This window comes from Notamacropus eugenii, chromosome X, assembly GCF_028372415.1.
Source record: "Notamacropus eugenii isolate mMacEug1 chromosome X, mMacEug1.pri_v2, whole genome shotgun sequence".
NCBI lineage: Eukaryota > Metazoa > Chordata > Mammalia > Diprotodontia > Macropodidae > Notamacropus > Notamacropus eugenii.
This window is the reverse complement of record NC_092879.1, coordinates 46,825,266-46,844,559: the sequence shown is the minus strand read 5'-3', so window position 1 is coordinate 46,844,559 and position 19,294 is coordinate 46,825,266. Positions and strand designations below refer to the sequence as shown.

The 19,294-nt window shown below is 33.2% G+C and overlaps 1 protein-coding gene across 9 annotated transcripts in view; it reads left to right on the top strand.

Moving 5' to 3' along the window:
* The window catches only part of THOC2 (THO complex subunit 2), a 103,547-nt gene that overhangs the window by 15,762 nt on the left and 68,491 nt on the right, over positions 1-19,294 (top strand). For 6 of the 9 annotated variants that reach the window (XR_011970937.1, XR_011970936.1, XM_072625952.1 and 3 more), the window contains exons 4-12: positions 875-926; positions 6,760-6,830; positions 9,426-9,547; positions 10,079-10,212; positions 13,065-13,231; positions 14,139-14,231; positions 15,558-15,713; positions 16,828-17,000; positions 18,052-18,247. Coding sequence is in view for 7 of the 9 variants with exons in the window: in XM_072625952.1 (XP_072482053.1) it covers positions 875-926; positions 6,760-6,830; positions 9,426-9,547; positions 10,079-10,212; positions 13,065-13,231; positions 14,139-14,231; positions 15,558-15,713; positions 16,828-17,000; positions 18,052-18,247 (1,164 nt within the window). In the remaining 2 variants the exon portion in view is untranslated. The remainder of the gene's footprint in view (positions 1-874; positions 927-6,759; positions 6,831-9,425; positions 9,548-10,078; positions 10,213-13,064; positions 13,232-14,138; positions 14,232-15,557; positions 15,714-16,827; positions 17,001-18,051; positions 18,248-19,294) is intronic. The other 3 variants (XM_072625954.1, XM_072625950.1, XM_072625953.1) reach the window with 2 other exon arrangements.

Genomic DNA, 19,294 nt, shown 5'->3' with positions numbered 1-19,294 from the left:
ATAATACACACAGCAACATGGCCTGTTTTATATTTTAATTATACAATTGCATATTATTTAGTTTATCCTAGCAGCTTGATTTTTTTTTTTTTTTAAGACATGCTGATTTCTGTTAGGCCTTTGCAAATAGTTCAGTTAAGGTTGCTATAGTGTTAGCCAACTACTAATTGTTGTTCTTGTACTATGATGGTTACTAATGGAAAAGAAGGTGATAAAATGGAGGTGGAAAAATGAGACTGTCTGTAGGAAAATGCTATAATGGTCCTAAAGTATGGTACTAGAAATGGAAAAAAAAAACAAACCCAACCCAAATACAGAGTTTCTCCAAAGGTGACATACTAGCTGATTAGTAGTGGAATAAAATAAAGATGGTGGGATCTGGTGTATATAAATATGTAATATGTATCTTGAAAGAGTAAAGTTTATAGGACACCTGTGTATTAGGGTTTTTGGTATTTTTAAAAATTCTACCATGATGAAGTGTGAGCATGATAGACTAATTTTTACATAGGTTAGTGTTCTAGCTTAAATATGAATCTGACATAAACTTAAATAAGAAATGTTTCATCAATAGTTCATTATCATTCTGTTGTAGGTAGATGTGAGGTGCCTTTAATACAAGTGGTTTCTAATTTAGGTTGCTGTTTGAAAGAATTATAATTTTTGTGCTGTTATTCGTTCTGCCAAATTATTTGATTCCCATCTATGATTTTTATTATTTCTGACCTTTTTAATTTTTTAGATATAGGAAATTCAATTGACGGATTTACGTGCACATCAATATAGTGGTGCCTAGACCTTTCAACAGTAATATAAAAAAATTCACTTAAGGGTGGTGTTCTAATGCCATGATAATTATATCTTCAAAATTTAGGACTATCGTGAGGATATGCCCTCCATCCTAGCTGATGTATTCTGCATCTTAGGTAGGTATCAGTTCTTCATTTCAACTATGAAAAGAGCTGTTTGGTAAGCTCATAAAATCCCTCCCCTTCCCAAAACAAAAGATTCTACAAATGACTCTGGACCTATGTAGTTGACTGCTTTTTCTTCTTGGAAATTGGAGTGTTATGAGTGAAGTACAGTGGTAATTTGGGCATTTTGGGTTTATTTACTCTTTTGATAGGTAAGGCATTCCAAGCAATTTTAAAGTTGACTTTCAGGCTATTTTATGAGAGTAGTAGCAAAATAATTTACAGTAGTTCAGGTAAAATAACCTGCTATTTTGTTAAGTTAATAGTCAGGCTATCTGAATTTATGGTAAGGTCTAAAATTCTTATTTTCCGTAAATGTGCTTCATCTTCTTTAATTACTTTTTTTCTCTCTTGAACAAGAATAGGTCATTTGAAAAGAATGCTTTAGTTTTGAAGTTGAGAAGCTTTTTAAGCTAGTAAATAAGCCAGATTTAGAAAGTCAGTTTTCTACTTGTCCAAGATGAACTTGTGCCAGATAAAGAGGAAAAAAAAGTACTGGTTTTACTTTAGTGACCATGTATGTACTAAAGTAGGTAAGGAAATCTAATCCCTTTCTCATCCTTTTTTAAGTGGGCTGATAAAATTTCTTTATGCTCAAAAAAACGTTACATCAGGACTAAAATCTCAAATACGTAATTACCTAGTAAAGGTTGTTTAAAAATTAGATTGCATTTTACTTGTTTTTAATTTTTAAAAAAAAACATTGCACCACTTTTAAACACTTGTCAAATAAAATAGTCTTCAAGTTTATATGTCAAATTTGGAATTACTACTTTTGGGCTTTGATAAATTTGTTCATTCACACCTTGGTTTAGACCCTTTGTCTCATTGAAAGTGTACTTTTTGGCCTAAATAAGTGAATACCCCTTGAAAATACCTCTTTCAAGTTGGCAAAAATAGTGACATAGAATTATCATAAGTAGATCAGAATGCTTCCGAGTTGTGACTGAGGTTTTGTGGAACAAGGAATAGAGTTTAAGAGTAACTTTTTCCATGAAGTTCTGGCTTCTTAAGTCTGTTGAATAGCTTGTTATGATTTCTTTTGTACCTATTTAACTTATTTTGAGATATGTTTAACATAAAGCAAGTGAAATTTAGAAAATGTATGTTGATTGTTACTTATGATGGGATTTTAGAAATTAAAGACAGTCACTTTTTTTTTTAAAAAGGCTCTTGTTTGCTGGTAATTATAGTGTTTGGACTAATTTAGAATTCTGACAGTTGACTTATTTTGTTAGAAATCATTAACTGGAATAAAAGAAAGTTTTTATACTTTAATAATTTAATAACATAATGCTTTATTCTAGTGATATGCCTGTAACAGTTATTTTTCAATTGATAAATGTTTACAAATTCATGTTCATCTCTTGGGGGAATAACCATATTCATCATCCACATAATTCACTTTTTCAGGAACATGAATAAGATTGCCATGTAACATTTCTTCTTTTTCCCCTGGGTCTTCCCAGGTGAAGATGGTAAAAAAATCCATATGCTCATTAGGTATTTGGCAGGTAAAGTGGTAGGTGCTAGACTTACTGAGATGCATGTTGGAATATTGTAAGGGGAAAAAGGACTTCTGAGGTGGAGATTTTGGGGTAATGGGCCTCCTCCTCCTTCTAAACAAAGCTTTTAGATTAAAAACGGAGCAATAGCAAGATGGACTTCTATGACAGACCTAGTAAGGAGGATTTTAGCTAAGGGATAAAATGACAAGTTTCATGAGATTTCTTGTGAGGTCAGAGAACACAGGTTCAATAGGGGATGGCAGGTGGCTGTCAGAATAATTTTGATGTGAAGCCAAAGAGGATGGACCTGGGTACCATAAAGAAAAAGCTATGATTCCATAGAGATTTAGGGTGATGAAAGAGGTAAGTGTTAGGAGATATCAGAATATAAATAAGTTAGTGAGAAGACTGTGACACTGAAGGTCAAGGAGAAGCCAACTGACTAGAAGGGATATAATGATAGTTGGAAGTGTCTGGAAGGGATAGATTGATATTCTGAAACCTATGTGAAGAGACTGTACCTATAACTCAACTGTTAGTACTTTGGAATTCCCTTATTCTTCACTTAAAGATTAGTTGTGAATATTAGTGCATCTGTGAATCCTGGCAATTCCTTAGTAGTAATGACTGAATTTCTTGATACCATGAAGTTGGAACTATTTCCTTGTGCTAGCTGTCTTATTTTGTAAAGGAAAATTTTTAAAAACATTTCTTGAGTGCTTTGAAGAAACTTGTGGAACTCTTAATTTTCAGACTTCTTTTTATGACTATGAATAGTAGCACAAATTATATTAGTTATTAGATATTTAGTATGATATATTATTGAGGTTTTGAAAATACTACATAGTTTTTGAAGCATTGGGGTATGGATATCATCTTGGTTTCTTGAAGTTATGTCATATATTCTGACAGGTCCTACCATGCTAGACAAGCTTCAGCTATGCTCATGAAAGTGGACTTAGTCTGCTTTTTGAATATCAGCCAAGCTAAGTATGGAGAGGTTCCTTACTAGTAGTTTGGCTGCTTGCTGATTAATTTGTTGGCTATGGTAATTCATTCAGCAAAAAACTATAAAATGGTCTTCAGTCTTGTGTGGGCTTTTTTCACTTATGCACTTATGGTTGCAGAATGGTATAAAAGGGGATTGATTGAGAATACTAAAGATCATTCTTTTTTTTTAGACAGTCTATAAAACTTGGTAGCTGGTATTCTAAATCTGACATCCTTGTTAAGTGATTAAATGGACTGAATAATATTCTTGATACTCTTGCTGTGAATCAAGAATTCTTAACCTTTTTTGTGTCATGGACCCTTTGGCAGTCTGATGAAGCCTATGGACTCCTCAGAATTAAGTTTTTAAATGGCTAAAATAAACTGCATAGGATTATAAATGAAACCTATCATTTTGAAATACAGTCATCAAAACATTTTTAAAAGAAGTAACAGGTTCCAGATTAATAACCCGTGCTATGAAGCCAGGAGAAAGAAGTCAATGGCTCTCAGGTATTCATTCCTTGGAGAAATTGGGAATAGAATTTGTGGGGTTGATTTTTATATTGTACCCAAAGGAAACAAGATATATTTCATGGTCCATATGATTATCTTGTTTTGAAGAGATTTTAGTAAATATTAGCAAAAGAAATACCTTGAAAATAGTGATAGTTTTTGCACTAACCTCTGCAGAGGATAAAGTAGTAGATAAATTCTATAAAGAACCATGTAACACCCTCCAGATTAAGAAAACATACACTTTGATACTTGGTGAATTTAGTTGAAAGGTAGAAATGGGTAAAAATGGTGAGAAGTTTATTGGAAAACATGAACTAGGAATAAGGAATGAAAGAGGCCAAAGACTTGTACATTACACAGAAGCCTCACATCTTTACTTCATCAATACTTCTAAAAGAAAAGAAAGAATAAATGATGAACATGGTTAACACCCAGTAGCGTCACAAAAATTTGTTGTATTATATTTAAGCAATCATAGAACTTGAGAGTTCTTCAGAGTGGCCTTACCAGTCACCTAGTAGAACCCACATGTGATAGGGGATCTCCACTAAAACACATCATATAGGTTCTTGAAGACAGGAAGCAACTTGTAACTGATAAGTCATTCCTGAATCAGTTGTCTATAATCAGATTGATGTCTTGTTAGTGCAGAGGTCAGAATTGGTATACAATTAGAAAGCATAATGAGAAAAAGATTTGATATGCAGTGGAAACTAGTCAGCCCTCACATATCTAAACAGGTTATTGATAATGAGAAGTGGACAATAGATTGAAGAAAGTATATTGACACTACTTATAATGATGTTATAGAAAAGTTTAACTGTTATAAACAGTTGCCATAATGAGGCCAAAAGTGACATTAGTCAGCAAACGCTTGACTTGCCAAACAGATAGCAGCCAAATTCAACACTAGTTTAGAATATATACTTGTGTAAAATCTTAGGGAGAATGATATTGAAAGATTATGAACACTATTGCCTTACAAAGTAGAGAGAAGCAGTGGAGGACAAAGCCACTTTAAAGAAAGTTTGGTCAGCAGTCTTATGGAGAGACATGCCAAGGGCATTTAAGAATGAAAATGGAAGAACAAACAATAAAGATAGAAGAGGTATCAAAGGCTTTTTGTAACAAATTTTCTTCCTTCAAGGACTGTGTAGCTGCCACACTTGGTGTCTCAATATCATAGTCCCAGTTGTACTTAACAGAGGTACAAAAGAGACCAAAAAATGGGAAAATCAACTGGATTGGAGCATGTGTTCATTGAGGATCTGGGAAGGGTGGAAAGGCAACATTCTTAAGAGGGTGTTTCAGCTTATAAAGTATCTAAAAGAAGGAAGGGGGCTTATTTATTATAAAAAAAAGGAAATTGAGAGCATTAACTATTGATGTTTATGTCTGCTTTGCTATCTGTCTGTACAAATTTTTATTAGTATAATCAATTCATGCAGGGAGGCACCCTTGATAACGATTTTAGGAAATAGGCAGATATTCCAAGATAGTCCACATCTTTACTGTTAACACAAATTCAGAAAGACGTAAAGAGCCGTAAAATGCCACATTTACTCATCTGTTCATGATAATCATTCGAGACTCTTAAATATATGACACAGAGAACTTTGATTCATGAGTTTCTGATTTTATGTATACACACAGTACAAAATGAGGTGATTTGTGTTTCCCACTATGATAGAGGAGATCTAGTACAGGGTCCCAAGTAGGTGGGTTTCCTATAAAAGGTAAAGTTCTACAAATGTCCATATTCACCAAGGATAGCATGCTAGTCACATCAAGTTCTAAAATGTAGGAGGCTCTCCTGGATTATGTCCAAAACTAACAAAAGAGTTTGGGCTAACTATGCACTTGGAAAAAGCTAAGTGTATGAAGAATGTCTCTTACCCAGATTAGGACAGTCAAATTGGATGGGCAGCCCCTAAGGCTTCTCCGTTACATATACATGGGACAATACAAGTAGACAATGAGGTTAGGCCCAGAATTAACTAGGAGGAGAATGAGCTAGATTACCTATAAAGCTCCTTTAAAACATATCACTATGGCAAGTTTTTAGGATGATGTGGGCAAGAGTACATGGACAGGAATGGAGAGGTTGCAACTTGCATCATTTCAGGGAACAACCAAATCAATGAAATAGTAGATTCTATTTGAATATTTGGGTTTTTTGTTACTGAATAGCTTAAAAATGGGTAGAATGTTAAGTAAGCCAAAGCCATTTTTTTAAATCTACAGTTGTACCATTTAGAATAATAGAATTGGAAGTGACTTTAGATGTCATATAATGTATTCTTTTATCCAATACAGAAATCTTATATGTGATATTTAGCCTCTGCTTCAACACTAAGTGAGGGGAAGCTTCATTAGTTTTGGTGGTAGCTCGTTCTATTGCTGGACATCTCTAGTTTTTAGGCCTCCCCCACTCTTCCTCCCCCTCTCCACCCCATTGTTAAAAGAAAACCTTTCACTCAAGCGTTCAGGGACATAGACTGTACTTTTCATATTGGCTAACCATCTTGAATATGTCCATTGGTCTTAAGGGAATTTGGTGAGAGGGTATGGATCCACTTGGAGAAAAAACTCAAAGTATATATTCATTTCTCATATGGGAGGGCAGTAGCAAACTTAAAAAAAACAAACAGGTTTTAGTAATAATTTTAAATGAAGAAAACAACCTGTTTGTAGAAGCTAGAAGGTTAAAACTTATAGTAAAAACTATGGAACAATTCATTTTCTTTATCTTTTGTCATTTGTCATAGATATTGAGACAAGTTGTTTAGAAGAAAAAAGCAAGAGAGACCATTTTACACAGTTGGTGTTATCCTGCTTGGTAAGTATGTACTTTAGAATTTTTTTTTCCTTTGCTGAGCTTTTAGTTTATAATGTGATTTTGGTGATCTCTTAATTTTCCATGCTAATATAGGGCACGGAGTGGTAATAACTTGAAACAGTAGGTAATATGATAATTCTCAAATCAAATTTGACTTTGGAATGCCTATGTGCTTATATTTTTGGCTATTTCTGACATTCTGGAAATTCATAGCATTCTAAACAACAGAGTAAAACCAAGTTAATCTCTGACTCAGAGAGGAGGTGGATCAAATCTTTTGCTTAGTTCCTTCTTGATCCCTGTTAGTATACAAGTTTAGTATACATTTATTAAACTTTTAAGATACCTGGAATAGGTATATATTTCTAAGTACTAGAGAGACAAAGAAAGACAGAAACATGGTCCCTGCTCTCAAGAAAGTCTCATTCTAATGGAGGAGACAACATGGTAATAAATAGGTAATATGAGGTATAAAAACAGTGTAAATGAGAGTTAATCTTAAGAGTGAAGGCACCAAGTGGTAATGGGGAGGTGGGGCAAGGGCAGAGCAGGAAAAGGCTCTTGCAGAAAATGAGATTTCGTTTGCAGAGTCATCATGAATGAAACTACTAGAAGTTGGAGGTGAGGAGGGGAGAGGGAGAGCATTCTAAGCCTGGGGAATATCCAGTGCAAATGTATAGAGATGGAATGTTATTCGTGAGAAATAGAAAGTAGGCCAGTGTAGCTGCATTTTGGGAGTCAGCGTTCAGCTTAAGGCAAAGGATACCTTTGAATTCTGCTTTTCTGTTTGTCAGTTTCATGTATGGTAAAGATAAAATTTGGTCTGAAAGGTTGTTCATTCTCCTTGTACTGGAGTATGTAGAGGAAATAGTAAAAAAAACCAAAACATTTATGTATCTTAAAATTCTTAAACAACAATTAAAGTAAGCATTTCCTCATACCAAATAGAACAGAAAGAGAGCACGTAAAACTGTAAGTCTCAATTATGTACAGTTGTGGTTTATTTTTAGGTGTATAATAAGTGAAAAAATGTAACTTTCAGTGATGTTCTGTTTTCTTCTGTCCCTTTCTCTACCTTTAAAAAAAATGCTTCAATGATGGTCTTAAATTTTTTTTTCAGCCATCTTCTTACTTTTCCCTTTTTTCCCCACCCCTAATTGAAAGAGAAGAAAACCAAATCTCTTATGACAAATATACAAAATATTTCACTTTGGCATTGTCCGAAAGGGTATGCATTATTCTGTACCCTGACTCCAGTAGCAGGGGATCAGTAACATCTTCAGTCCTGTGGAATTTTGGTTGATCAGAGTAAAGAAATTCAGTGACCCTTTTCCATTCTTACTAAGTTATAGATTCTTTGCTAAATAAGACTAAGAAGAAGAGAGCATGGCAAAGAAGTTGAAAAGCAAAGCGCTGTACCCCTGATGATTTTAATTTTGACAGTTTCCAGTCACAAATTGGAGGATTGGGAGTTTATTAAATAACTGAATTTTCAGAGAAATGCAATACTACTATAACCTTGTTTTGTCAGTTCCTGAAAAACACTCATGAGTGAGACAGCTTTATAACAAGGTTCCTTTGTTTTTGTACTTTAGTAATTTAACACCCATTTATAGTGATGAAGATAAACCCACTTGTATACTTGTACCTGATGTGTTGAATAATGTATAACAAGGTTCTTGCATTTTTAGGTGTATATGTTCAGTAGAAGTGTTTCAAACACCTATATCCTAGGTTGCACTAAAACAAGGAGTTTTAGTTAAACCTATATAATGTGAGAAGATAATTTTGGAAAGTTTCTTTGGACATATTGATGCTAAATTTGCCAATATATTTGCCTAAATCTTGGAATGGGTATTTTCCCAAGGAAGTGAGATATGTAACAAGTGAGAATTTACCAGTGTTTTAATAAAATCATTAAATAATGCATATTATTAGAATATTTTATTTATTTATTTATTGTTTTTTTAGAATCTTATTTTAAATATGTATAATTTTCTTAGCATATATGAGGAAAATGAGTTTATGTGTTTAGATTTGAACTTTATGGAAAAAAGTTTTCTTCTCTCCACTGAATTAAGTAAATGACAAAAATTAATACTTGTTTTGTAGTAAGCATTACTTAATTCTGTACTGTTAGTTCATACAGTTGAATACAAAGGTGACATCCCAATACTAGAAATCAGAAATATGCCCTGTTTATGTCATAATAGATTTTGACTTACAGCTTGTTTAGAATGTTTAGATAAGATGGATTTCATTTTAACTAGCATTTCAACCTTAATACTTACAATTTGTAGACCGCATATGGCAAACTTTTCCTTGTGAATATTTTTTTCTTTAGAAAACCATAATATATCCCCACTACATAGACTGTATACACACAAGCGTCTCTTTTTTTGTTTTTGTTTAAAGTCTTTGAAGGTAGATTGCTTAAAAGTCAGAATTATGTTTCATTTTGTAAACTCCAAAATAGCATTTGATTTTTACTTTATAGAGTTAAAACAATGCCTTGAAGTCTTGTAGAATAAAAATATAAACTTCAAAACTTAGAAAACTTCAGTTTTTTTTTTTAACCACTTTTGTTTTATGTAGTATTTAGTTTCAGATACAATATTAAAGGAGCGTTTGGATCCAGAAACATTGGAATCATTAGGGCTTATTAAGCAGTCCCAGCAATTCAACCAAAAATCTGTTAAAATCAAGACAAAACTTTTGTAAGTATATGCATGTCATTTTGTAGAGTAGGTGGTAGAGTTAATTCGTATTTTCAGTTCCTAATTTGTGTATGTTGGTTATTTTTATGGACCAGGATATTTGGAATTTTTTAAACTTTACCTTTTTAAAGTAGCTCAAAAGTTAGGTCAGTGTTATAATTTTTGTTTGATAATATAAAACATAATCTAAACACTGAATTAAAATATTTTCTCTTTTTAATATTAACAAAATAGTAACTATAAGGTGATTTCTTAGATTACAAAAGAAAGATAATATATTTCTTCCAGTATGCTCTGCCTGATGTTACATTTTGAATTTCAGTGTGAAATCTCAGTGAAATTTCAGTGTAAAAGCTAACATCTTTCTTGAAAACTAGTCTTTTATTTTTTTCCCCTTTTTATGAAAATCTTACCTAGTGTTAAAATCACTACAGCTTTGTAAGATATCATAATCCAACAAAATACATTACAGACACACACACAAATATTTAAGTTTGTCTTATCTACTTAATTGTGTTTATCTACTTTCAGTTATAAGCAGCAAAAATTCAATCTCTTAAGAGAAGAGAACGAAGGTTATGCAAAACTGATTGCAGAATTGGGGCAGGATTTGTCTGGAAACGTCACTAGTGACTTAATCTTAGAAAATATCAAATCTTTAATAGGTAAGGTGTATATATAGCATTTTATGTGTACATTTTGAAATAACTTTTTATTGCCAATGAATATCCATAGAAAACTCAGTTTAATGAGTTATTGTATTCCCTGTGCTTCTTTTTTTTTTTTTTTTTAACCCTATTAGAAGGAGTATGCTATAGTGGATAGAGTTCTGGATCTGGGTTCAAGTCCTTCCTCTGATACATGTAACTCTGTGATCAGATAAGTCACTTTACCTCTTTCAGCTTCAGTTTTTTTGATGTGTAAAATGGGGATGATACCTGTAATTATTATAATACCTTAATATGTAATAATACCTTACAGAATTATTATGAATTATTATTATGAAGCTCAAAGGAGAGACTATATGAAGTGCTCTACGAATTTTAAATCATTACATGGATCATGATCACTTTATCATTGGACTAGACTATAAAGATTTTCATTTGTTTATGGAACTCCTTCAATCTGTGTGTATCATCTCCTTTTCTGCAACTTCTAGTCTTCCAGCACTAAGCCTAGGGCACTGAGACTTGTCCAGTCAATATGTGTCAGAGGCAACTCTTGAACCCAGGTCTTCCTGAATTGGGCCAGCTCTCCCTCCTGTGCTATATTCTGTCTTCTTCCTGTCATTACTAGTTAAAAAAAAAAAAAGGCACTAAGCCCTTTGCACTCCCTCTCCCTTCTTTAGTCCTAGGTAGAAGACAAGTTCTTCATTCCCCTTTTCTTCACGGGTGATTTTAAAATTTATAGATGTTTAACAAAAATCCAGAGACTAAGAAGGCACCTTACTCTAGTGCTCAGCAGGAGTGGTGTCCCTTAATTCTGGATCTAGTGACAGAGAGTCCCTTTCAACCAGGGCAAGGGTTCTTATCCTGTTGTCTGTGAACTTTAAAAAAAACCAGTTGGTTATCATATTTTAGTATGATTTGTTTGCTTTGCAATCCTATGTGTTTTGTTTTGTACATTTAAAAGCATTATTTTGAGGAGGGGCCCATAGACTTCAGACTGCCAAAGGAATCCATGGTACAAAAAAGTTTAGGAAATACTGCTCTAGGTCACTCAGGATCAGGGTTGAATTTTTCACTCAGACATAAGGAACTTAGCTCTCCATACTCTAGATGTGAAGGAGGTAGTTTATGTCTTCCTGAGTTTTAAGGATATGAAAGAATACCAATGGCATTTCAAATCCTTTGATAAATATTCTCTGAAAGGATCTATTGTAAGGAAAAACTAGAAGGAAGTAAGAGTCTAACAACTAGGTGAACAGAGTTAAGCAACGATCTCTCTCTTTTGTCCCCTATAGCTTATTCAAAGGTAGTTAAAAAGAGTTAAAAAGTCTTAAACTTTTCAGGATAACTATTTTCTAATCACATACTTGCATAAGATACCATTGCTTGGTCCTATTCTGTTAAGAATTTAATTTAACCTTTAGTGACTATAATATCTTTTTTTTTTTTTTTTGCTTTATGCAATTCTTTGACTCCTAGTGGTTCATCTGTATCTGTGTCATATTTCTGATGTGAATAGATTATGGTCATAATGCTTGTTTCTCTGAAGCAATGATACTGTCTCTGGTAGTGGTAACCTCACTCCCTGTCTTCTCTGTTAGTAGTAGGCTAGTTTGAATATTATGGAAACCCTCTAATAGGGCTGACAGTGGGTCTTAATTACATACGCATATGCTTGGGCAGGTCAAAGAGCCTTTCTCAGACTTAGATGCCCTATGTACTCAAAACAGTTGCCAACAGATAAGATTTTTCAGAAAAACAAACTTGGTAAGTAACTGAGTTTTCCATCCCTAAGAAATGACTTATCACTCCTTAAAGCTTAAAAATCTTTCTAAACCTCTGCTTCTGTTACTTTGTTATCTTTTATCTTAGTTATTGATATTGAGTTGTTAATTATGCTGAATATCACTTAGACTGTATTTAGTTACCAGCCTTTTTTTTTTTCTCTTGGAAACTATATAACCTCATTCAGATGAAAAAATGGGGCCTTCTCTTATGTCAAATCACTTGACCTTGCATTATACCTAGAAGTGAATGGGCAGTTAATAGTATAGATGTAAAAACTTCAGTAGAGTCAATAGTATTAATAAAAGAAAACTACATTCATATTTCAAGTGTAAACTTTAATAGAGCCAGTAATCTACTATAATTCCTAAAATATTTAAGAAGTATAACTCATCATATCCCTTTAAGACTACTTTTTTCACATAGGTATGTATGTATATTTATATCTATCCAAAGACTGCTTTCTACTTCTGAAAAATTAACTGACTACATATTACACTGTCTGATTTCTAACTGGTAATTACTCAGTGATTTAAGTTTTCATAGTATTTGAAAAACTGGTTTCAGAAATTTAACTTGACATTTCACAGAGGAAAGATAAAGAAGTGCATGGAGCTTGTTTCCATATGAACTACTCTGTATTACCTGTTTTGAAGACTCTTTGACTTTGACTTATCTGAGGGGCTGTTTTCAAAATAAAGAAAAATATAGAATTTTTTTTCTTCATCATTTAAGAAAGATAATTTTTGGAGAAACTTTCTACTTTGTTAAAGGAAATCCACAATTAACAATAAGATGGATAATCTTAATTTTGAAATCCTAATTTTCTTGTATTATGATTTAGATTTGAATTTTCTAACAACTGAAGAAGTACCTGACTGGTGGCAATTGGGTGATTTTTAATATGTCTCAAGATAATTTTTATTTTTAGCCTTCCCTTGGCTAGGAATAGAGCAGCATTAGCCTCATTTCCTGTCTGTTGTTAATGTATGTTTAAGTTGTTTCTGAAATTTACTTTCTGAAAGTTTAATTATAAATTGTTGACCTTGTTATATCTGTTATAGGATGCTTTAATCTGGACCCGAACAGAGTTCTGGATATCATTTTAGAAGTCTATGAATGCAGACCAGAATATGATGACTTTTTTGTACCTTTAATAGAATCCTATATGTGTATGTGTGAACCTCAAACACTATGTCATATTCTAGGGTTCAAGTTCAAGTTTTATCAGGTATTAGTTATACGTGTATCTTAAAATATCACTGATTTATCTATGTGTTAATCTTAGATTTAAATTTTCTCTTAACTAAATGACATTGAATGATAGTGAGCTTTAATATATTAAGCCATTTTTTATCGTACTGATACTTTTATTCTTTTGACCTCTTTAATTATGGTAGGAAAAAATCTTTAATTAGCAGCTGAAGGACCCAGTGGACTGCTGGTTATTTTACTTTAATTAAAAAAAAATTTGCTTTTCCCTTGGGACCCCCTAGAAGGCAGGAGAGGGGTGGATTCCCTCTCTTCCCTCCTTCCCCCCAAAAAAATTTGAGAGAAGGTAGAGATTTGTAGGAAAGATTTGGAATGTGGAAAGGGAAGACCAAGGTACAAAAATTCTTTGGAGAGAGGGGAAACAGGACAGAGAAGAAAAATAGCTACTTCTCTTGCTAATGTATCAGGGTAATCTTCTCTTTTCTCTGATTTTCTTGATAGAGATATAAGCATTTTAGAGTAAGATAGGTCCCATGACCTTCTGGATATGGAGATAGGAAGATAATAGTGTTGTAGTATTTTGCTGCCCTTAGCTGTGTTCTTGAATAGTACCTCAGTGTTATCTTTAATTTTTATTGGAATGTTACCATTTAGATATTTATTTGTATTAATAAGCATCCCCTTAAAAATTCCAGGTCCTTAATCTACCCTTGAGCTAGATTTTTTGATCTAATTTATTCTTATTGATGGTCATAGCAGTACTAATAGTAGTTGACTTGATGTAGTACTTGAAGTTTTGTAAAGTAAGTTTTTAATTTAGGCTTCCTCAGATTCTCTGTTCTATATGTAGGAGAAAGAATGCAATTTGTTTTTTTTTTTTTTTTTAGTGGTTCTTTCATTAAATGGAATTCATTAATTTTTTTAAGGAACCAAATGGAGAGACGCCAGCATCTTTATATAGAGTTGCAGCAATACTTCTGCAGTATGATCTTATTGATTTAGACGATCTTTATGTTCACGTAAGTTATTTAGACCTAAGAGAAAGAGTATTGTCTGCTCATTATACAGTTCGGAAGTAGGACTCTCTGTAGCACTGACTAAAATTGTTGAGGGGGCAAGGGAGAGAAGTATAGTACTTGGTAGCACATGACATATTAGTGCTTATAAGTTACTACTTTGTGTTTACAAGTTAAAGTTTGAGTGTGTGCAGAGATGATTAAATTCAGTTATTCAGCACATCTAAGCTAGAGAGACACATGGATTGTCCTCAGACTAAGGCTGCCTTTTGTCACTTGGGAATGTTCTTTTTCTTCCCACAATGATAATATTTTTAGGCTCTCAGTTGGAATGGGAGCTTTTATCATTATATCCTCTCAATGTAAATGCTAAATCTGTGATTTAAACTAGGGGAAGGTTGCTTTGGGAGGCTCATGGTTTAGGAACTTACCCTGGCAAAGTGGGATTTATGAGTAAATTTTCTTAGGCTTTGACTTAATTTTCTTAGGCTTCGGATAATTTTTGTGTCCTATCACTTGAAACTCATCATGTCTGAAACAGCTAATATTCACTGCCCCCGAGGTAGCCTTCACCTCTCAACTTTGCTGTCTCTGTCACTAATAAACCAATTCTTCCACTTTTTTGGGTTCTTGATGTTGAAGATAAAAGCTTATTTTAGAATCCTTTAAACTGACAGATAAGCCATTTAAAACTCAGAAGTATTAAATCCTGTTAAATTAGTCCAAAATAAATCACTATAATCCTTTAGAAGCAATAAAGGAGAATCAGTAAGAAAACCTATTAGAAGGGAAATGGAAAACTGTGGGCATAAGTACAGGTACAACTTCTAATTTTGAATGCATCATATATTCTTCATAAAGTCCTACAATCATAGGTTTAAAGCTAGTAGGGTCCTTAGAGGTTATCTAGTGAAATTTTCTTATTTTATAAAGGAGAAAATTAAGAAAGGTTAAGTGATTTTGCTGATGGTGTCATGCCTAGTAAATAGCAGTCAGTTTTTGAGCTCAGATGTTATGATTATGAATCTAGTGCTTTTTACAGTGTCTCTTTACACTGCTTTATTTTATCTATCCCCATTTTATAGATGAAGAAACTGATGCTTAGATCAAATGCCTTACTCAGGGTTATATAGTAACTGTTGGATGCAAGATTTGAACCCAATTCTTTCCTGATTCCAAGACCAACATTCTTACTACTACACTACACTGCCTCTTGGGCTTTTGTAGAAAACTTCAGAAGTTCTTGAGAATTCATTTCTGGCTTTTTGATGAAATGAGCAGGTAGTTGGGATTATCCCTTTTACATAATTGTCACTCTTATTTGTATAGCTTCTTCCAGTGGATAATACCATTCTTGATGAGCACAAACAAGAAATTGTGGAAGCCAAGCAAATTGTTAGAAAACTTACCATGGTTGTCTTGTCCTCTGAAAAGATGGATGAGAGAGACAAAGAAAAGGAAAAAGAGGAGGAGAAAACAGATAAGGTACTTAAAATATACTAGTAGAATTGAACACTGCACTTTATTTCTAAAACAAGAAGGATTCTCATGAATGGAATCAATTTATGGCCATATAAGTTCATAAGTATTCTTGCTGCCAATGAAACCCTGTATTTTGGGGGATATTGCTAACTTCTAAAATTGACCATCTTTTAAATCTGTTGGGCAGCTTTCCAGAATGGCCGATCACATTTTTTTTTTTTCCAGAACTTTAAAAAGTAAGTATTTGTGAAGGGACCTTTAAATGAAACTCACACGTTTTAGATATTCGTGACAGATGTGAAGTAAGATAAGTGGTACTAAATTGGTTTAATTCAAGTCTACAAGTTATTTTAAAATCAGATGAAGAACACATTTCATCTTCCACAGATAATAAGGAATGTAGGAGGATTGTTATATAGTTATATAGTAAAATATATAGTAAAATCTCCATTTAAATGTAATCTAACCAGATTTTCTTTTTTGACTATGTGCTTTTATAAGATAGAGGCAAATTACAATAAAAACCCTCATATTGGGGATTTAAGAAAACAATGGACCAGCTTTCTTTAATAAAGTACAGTGGTAATAAATGTCAGAATATTGACCTGGAGATAATGCAGAATCCTCAATTATCAAAAAGATTCATGTCCTTGAGGCAGGAAAGTATGCAAATTAGGTTTTAACTGAAAAGATACTTAGGTAACCATTTCATAAGAACATTATTTCCCTGAGAATTGTGATTTGCAAAAAAGATATATTATCTTTTTGAGGAACTGTACAGATCATATTTTGTGGACTTCATTATTTAATCAAGAATATGTAATCTTAACTATAAACTAATGAAGGCTTTAGTGTCAACATAATTGCCATATTAATTTTCTGGCATTTTTGCCATTTTAAAAAATAGCCCAAAACCTTAATGATACTTTTATCAAAATGCCATTTTTGACTATTTTAGAATAACTGATTTTACAGTTATTTTTCTTTTTAATCTTTTTAAATCAATTCCAATTTCTCTTCTTAAAAAAGCTAGCTTATGTTCTATACATGAAAATGGTTAATGATTTTAATAGAAAAATATCTAGATTTTTTTTTTTTGTCTGTGTTTGTTTTTTAGCCACCTGACAACCAGAAACTTGGTTTGTTGGAAGCTCTGTTAAAGATTAGTGATTGGCAACATGCGCAGAACATTATGGATCAAATGCCCCCATTCTATGCTTCTTCACACAGGCCAATAGCCATTGCTCTTTGCCAGCTTATCCATGTAACTGTTGACCCCCTTTACCGAAGGTATGTTATATAATATACTAAGCATTGAAGAAGTCCTTTAGGACAGTGAAAGATATTTATGTTCTGTCAAATTGTACATTATGCTAACTTATAGTAAAGTGAAACACTCATAGTATATAATCTTAAGAAAAATTACTAACTAGTGATCAAATGCTTTCCTCTCATCTAAACCAGGGTTAACACATGTTTATGCTAAGAAATGTAAGCTGTAGTGATACCTGGACCCTAGGTCTTTGAGAAGTGCGGTAGCTTGTTTCACTTCCTTTTTCTTCCACATTCCTCTATTTTCTGCTCACTAAGGTCTATGTCTAGTGTCATCTACCTCCATCTCATGTTAAATAGCTCTGCTTGAAATTCTTACTCCTTGATGTGCAGGCTGCTGTTTTCACCATTGTCATCTTCCCCAATTATTTTGACAGTCCCAGGAATACTCCAGATCTGTGGGACTGCTTAGGAGCAGTAGCAGTAGCATCTTTGCCATTTATAGAGTCTGTATTAACAACCCCAGTTTTTGGATCCCAAAAAGATTGATTATTGTTTCCATTGCCACTTGGGCTGCCAGGAAATCTCCTTGGTTAGTGTCTTCTGTGACTCTGCAGTAGTCCAGCTTTCCAGTTGGAGAACATTCTGGACTTAAGGTTCTGCCACAAATCATATGTGAAATTTGGCCCCCTTTCCCTTTATCTCTCCTATAATTAGTGTCGAAAGCACCTGGATTGAAAAGTGTTAACACTTGATTAACACTTTGCTATATCTACACCTTTCTGTTATAGTTTTATGTGCCATTGAGGTCTATCCCTTATTTTTCTTGATTTTTGTCATGTTTTTCTGCACTGTGTGTAGGTCTTTGGTCTACTAGCCTAATAAAATAAAATTATGGGGAGATACATATATATATATATATATATATATATATATATATATATAATATATGAAATATAGAAGGTAAAGAATAGCGTAATGATGTAAAGTAAATGTGAATTAGAAATTTTAAAATGGTTGTAGGTATCACCTATGGTATAAAAATTATTTTATTTCTTGCTTTTTATAGAGTTGGAGTACCTAAAGGTGCTAAAGGATCAATTGTTGCTCTGTTACAAAACAAGCGAGCGCCAAAACAGGCAGAGAGTTTTGAAGATATGAAAAAAGAAGTATTCAATATGCTCTGTAATCTTGGTCCTCACCTTTCTCATGATCCCATTTTGTTTGCAAAAGTGGTGCGCTTAGGGAAAGCATTTATGAAAGAGGTTAGTAAGATTTCTCTCCTAAGAAAAACATTTCTTACGTGAAAATTTTCTGTTCTTAGATTGTATATGGAAGTCTCTCTAGCTCTGAAAGTAGAATATAACTTCATCTAATTTTTAAAAAGCCCTGTGTTTGGTGTAATAAAGTCTAAGGTAGCCTTATGCCAATAGGTAAGCCACGTCTTACATAAACTCATTCTGGGTAAAATGCTACAACAAGAAACCATACATTGGATTGGTAATTTTCTTTTAATTTGTGGTAACTCTTAGGATCATCCTTATTCTCCGTGATTTTCTTTCAATTAATTTTTTTCTCTGAGTTTATCCTAGGTGGGGAAAAGAACCTTTTAGTCATTCAATAAAAGAAAGCTAGAGAAATGAAAAGCTTTTACCATAACTGGTGCTAAAATGAGAGGGAGACTTGCTTCCTTCCAAGGCACTGTACTGATGAGAGTCTGTTTTCACTTTTTTTTTTTACAGTGAAATACAGTAAAATGTTTTTAATACATTATTTTATATTAATATAATATATATATGCTATAATACTTTTCCCTGCTATTTATTGCGTATTACCTACCATTTGTAATGTTTCTGTGGAAGAATATTCTGAGTTTTAAACTCATTTACAAGCTTCTGGAATAAAATTTTTTTGGGTTATAATTTGCCATATGTGCACTACTTGCCCATCTGTCCATGGAGGGACCAGGGTTGCTGCTGTCCTGTCAACCCTGGTGTTCACTCTTGAATTCCCTAGATGCATGGACTGTTGATGAACTGTCTCAGACACTGCTGATGGCTTTGTCCAGACTTTGGTGGATTGCTCTCCTTTTCGTTTCTCCTAGACTAAATGTATGATCACTAATTTGGAAACACTGTGGATCCTAGTACTAGACTTCTTAGTTTAGATATAATATAGCATAAGTAGAAAAAGCAGTAAGTGTAGAACTGAATTCTGTACTCAATTTTCCCATTAATTATATGATAACAAAGGAGTTTGCCCTCTCTAGTTTTCTCATCTGTAGTAAATGACCTGGACTAGATGACCTTTAA